The following is a 4,326-nucleotide window of genomic DNA, read 5'->3' as shown; positions in this document are numbered from 1 at the left end:
GCTCAAATAACATAAATGTTAAATGTAAAACAACAAAGGAAAGGAAATAGTGTCTAACTGTAGAGGTGCTTGAAAGTAAAGAAGAAAAATAATAAAAAGTGCTTGAATATGAAGTGCGGGAGAGAGAGACTAACTTGATAGTAATCAATAATTTCTAACCAAAATCCAATTCTATGTTGAAAAAGTACAGTTTTTTTTTTTTTTTTTTTTTTAATTTCCTTGCTTTTCTTTTCTTTTTGGGTTCCCCAAAGTAAAATTGCTGTTACTACTAAGGAAGCAACAAATATCCAAAAGAAATAGCTTACCAGTGAAAATTACATGGTACAGAAGGAAACTTAAACCTGCTAAGAAACTAATGCCAACAGACAGATTTCCATTTTCATTTCCTTTGAAATTAGTAAAGTTAGTAACCATATAATTATTCAAATCCCAACTAGGCAACAGCTTAAAAGTTAATTTCCCTTCTCTCAGCAAAACATTTTCCTATGATTGTTTGGTCAGACAGAAGGGCAAGCCATACACCAGTATCAGCTCCTTCCTCAACAGTATTATTCCCTGCATAACCTGTAAGAGCTGTCTTCACCCAACCTGGGCAATAGCAGTTAATATAAATCTTCTGACCTTCTGGTCTCTCTGAAAGCTTCCTTGCCATAAGCCTTGTATAAGCATTAACTGCAAGTTTTGACAGTGAGTAATCAGTATATACTTGAGGCCACCCACCTGATGTCCAAGTTCCATCTTCTACTTGTTTTAGAAAAGTAGATAAAGTCCTTTCAATCAGTTCCTCAGAAAGGGTCTCCACATCACTTAGTTGCTCCCTCAAAGCTATGTTGCTGATTCTCTGTCACTCAAGCAACACATTATCAGTTTTACATCTAGCAGAAGTCATATAGGGCACAATGGATCAGATACAATCTTAATGCAGCTAATAAAAATCTTTTACCACAAACTCTATGTTTTAATGAATTGTTTAACAAATACATCACTAGAGAATGTTAGAAGGAATTGCAACAATTCAAAGGATTTTTCATTTAATTCAAATAAGAATATAGATCTAATGGTAGGAATTTTGGTCCAATATATGCAATTCAGAGTACAGTTTCTGTAACCAACTATTTCACCATATTATACCATTTATCTCAGAAAGCAATTTTAAGCGATAATACCGTCCAAAAGGAAAAATGTTGTGCATTTTTATATTTCAGAACGTGAACATTTATGTGTGAAAAACATGTTCAGCTTATCCCCTATAAGAACACAGTGAGATGCTTTTTTACTTTAAAGAATGCAGCAGGAGAAGCCTGAGCAAGAAAATGAAAGAACCGTGTATACACAAGGGAAAGAACCAAAGATCAATTTTTTTTTATATACATTGTTTATTGATTATATGAATATATTTTTTTAGCAAACAGTGTTAAGAGATTTTACTTACATTTCGTCTTCCATTTATTCGACCTAGACGTGAGCTTACATTTACAATACGAGCACCAACAAGTGATGGTTTCATCAATGGAATAATAGCTTCAGTCACACTCTTGGTGCCATAGAAATTGGTTTCAATAACCTTATGAGCATTTTCAACTGAGTTATCAGACCCCAGATTGAAATTAACGCCAGCATTGTTTACCTACAGGTAAAGATAGTGCTTAGAACTTACAAGCATAAAATAAGGAAATGTTTAAACCACATTCTATACACTTCCTTGTAATATCTAATTCAGTATCTTTTGTATTCAATTTCATGTTTAGGATATATAGATAAAAATAAACAAATTTATTTTGTGAATATAGTAGAAGTTGACATAGAAAAGGATAAAGATAAGCCAGAAGTAATCAAAATGTATAAAACTATTAGATAGATCCCAACAGCACTTGATAATTTAGTTAAAATCAGACTATGAGGAAAGAAAGCACATTTTAGAAACTGACCAGAATATCTAAACCACCATAGTTTTCCCGTAACCACTCAACAAACTGGTTGATGGATGAATAGTCTACTATGTCAAGTTGATGATAAATCACATCCAGGCCACCTTCTTGCAAAACCTTAATTGATTCAACACCAGCACTAGCATCTCTTGATGTCAGTATAACAGTCAATCCATGAGCAGCAAGTTGTCTAGAAATCTCAAACCCAATTCCTCTATTTCCACCAGTAACTACAGCAACGGTTTCCTTGGACCACCACCTATGTAGGTATGCTCAAAATTAACAAAAATCATAACAAGCAGATACGATTTGATCAAGCAAGATGTATGAAAGAAAGAGAAGTAGGGAAATATTGCCAAGTGCTGAGTCAGCAGGAAGTTTCTTAACAAAGAATGTTCCAGAAGCTGGTAAACTGAATTATGTTAAATGGGGAGATTGAAAATGCTTGGGAGTGGAAATGCGGGAATGTCCACACTACCCGAGTTGAATCAGATACAATTTGAAGGATTTTGTAGGTTCATTGATCGGGGTTTAACAGAAGAACTTGCTATTTGACTCGAATGATGCTTATTCCCCGGATACCGTCATTGTTTCTTTTCCGGGAAAAGAAGTTCACGAAGGTTTGGAAGTGGTGGGAAGAGTGCTGGTTAAGTAGGAAAATGGGGTATTGCATGGTCTTGGGAGAGTCCAGAGTCTCTCCAATACTCTGGGTTACCATTTTCTTTTATGCAATTTTCATATTCTGAAATTTCCTTTCTTCGTTAGCGTCTGTACTGTTCTTGATGATCCATACAAGAATCAGTCATAGTTAATACAGATTCCTGTTTTCAATTTTTTTTTTAATCTGTTCTGGTATTGGTTGGATCCTATCACAAGCTATGAAGAATAGTATTCTGTAATTCCATAAACTATGGATGGTTAAAGGCTGAAACAAACAACAATCTTAGTCAAAACACATGCTGAGAATTACATGCTTGCCAAGTGGCAAACGACAATATTCTCAGTTTGAGTATCCCATGTAACATTTGGACATTCACTTGAAGCTAAACAATAGTTTTTTCCTCATGACGAGAGGGTCTGTGGCAAAGGTCATAACTAAGAAGCCTAACTCAGTGTGAGTAGGTATAAAAATTTGTAGATTTCAAAACCCAAAAAGGTTTTTAAAATTCATAGGGGGAATTCAACAATCGTAAAAATCTAAACATCAGAAGGGATAATTAGACAAAAAAAGATAATTGCAAAATAAAACGATATAAACCTCTGTTCATCAGAATAGGGAATGGTCCTTAGAAGCCTTATCTCTTGTTGCCTCTTTTCTCTTCGTTCCTTTGCTTTTTCTTTGTTTCCCATCTCTCATCTCTCTCTCTCTCTCTCTTCCACGACTCTGGCAACTACGCAGCAATAGTGTTGCAGTCAAGTGAAGCACAAGGGATGAAGTGCATTTTAACATTAAATCACAAATTTATTTTTAAGCCTCTTTTTTATTTACGACTGTTAAATCAAAATTCAAATCAATAGCTATTATTTAATATTATTTTATAATTATAAGTATAACTTCTTTTATTATATTATTATTCAAAAATACTGAGTAAAATATTTATAATTTTAAATGAGATATTACTATATCATTTTAACTGAAACGCTGCCTTTCAATTTAAAAGTCATTCATATCCCTTTTCTCGATATCTCTTCCCGATCCAAATATCTTTTCATTATGTTCATATTCTTATTCTTTCTTACCAAACTTAGAAAGTGTTATGTTTTTTTCCCCCATAAAATTGTTTTGTAAAATAATTAATAAAATAAATGTAAGTTTCACTTTTTCTAGAGTCAATATAGATAAGTTATCTACATTAAACCCAAAACAACGTCGTTTTGAGACGAAAATCAAAGTATTTTTGTAATTATAATTTATTACAGGGTTATAATAGTCTTTTTCATTATCATTTTTTAATTTTTTAACCCAAAACGACGTCGTTTTGGGAGCGAATATAGATAACTTATTTACATTCAGTTTAAAAACGTTAAAGCCATAAAGGTATTATGAGTCTTTTGTATTTTAAAAGTTAAAAGTTAAAATATAAAACAAAAATATTCTAAGATATATTATTTAAATGAGGGAGGTTATACTTACTATCTATAACATTTCCCTATTTAAATTTGATTTTAAAAACTAAAAAATAATTATAATTTTTAAAACTATTTTTATAAAACAGACTTTATCAAATATTTTTTGTTCTTAAAATAAAAGAAATTGTTTTTGAAAACACAATTCAAACATGTCCTTATTTTCTCATCTTTCTCTCCTCCGTTCTTAATTCAAACTATTTTCTCATCCTTGTAGCCATCACCAAGTTCTATTTTTGATCTATTGAATCATGTAGATAATCTCTATTCA

General features: G+C 32.1%; 1 protein-coding gene across 1 annotated transcript; it reads right to left on the bottom strand.

Moving 5' to 3' along the window:
- Positions 1–244: 244 nt before the first annotated feature.
- Positions 245–3,322, bottom strand: LOC133309288 (uncharacterized). Its single transcript, XM_061510050.1, has 4 exons — positions 3,187–3,322; positions 1,929–2,187; positions 1,433–1,627; positions 245–841 (listed from the first exon to the last, which is right to left on the bottom strand). Exons 1-4 carry the CDS (start codon positions 3,276–3,278, stop codon positions 446–448), a joined length of 942 nt encoding a protein of 313 aa, XP_061366034.1. The 5' UTR covers positions 3,279–3,322; the 3' UTR covers positions 245–445.
- Between the last annotated feature and the right edge of the window lie 1,004 nt (positions 3,323–4,326).

The sequence above is a fragment of the Gastrolobium bilobum genome, unplaced genomic scaffold (assembly GCF_033153095.1).
Source record: "Gastrolobium bilobum isolate Gb01-03AN ecotype WA unplaced genomic scaffold, APGP_CSIRO_Gbil_v1 utg187773, whole genome shotgun sequence".
NCBI classification, from domain to species: Eukaryota; Viridiplantae; Streptophyta; class Magnoliopsida; order Fabales; family Fabaceae; genus Gastrolobium; species Gastrolobium bilobum.
This window is presented reverse-complemented; position numbering and strand designations above follow the sequence as displayed.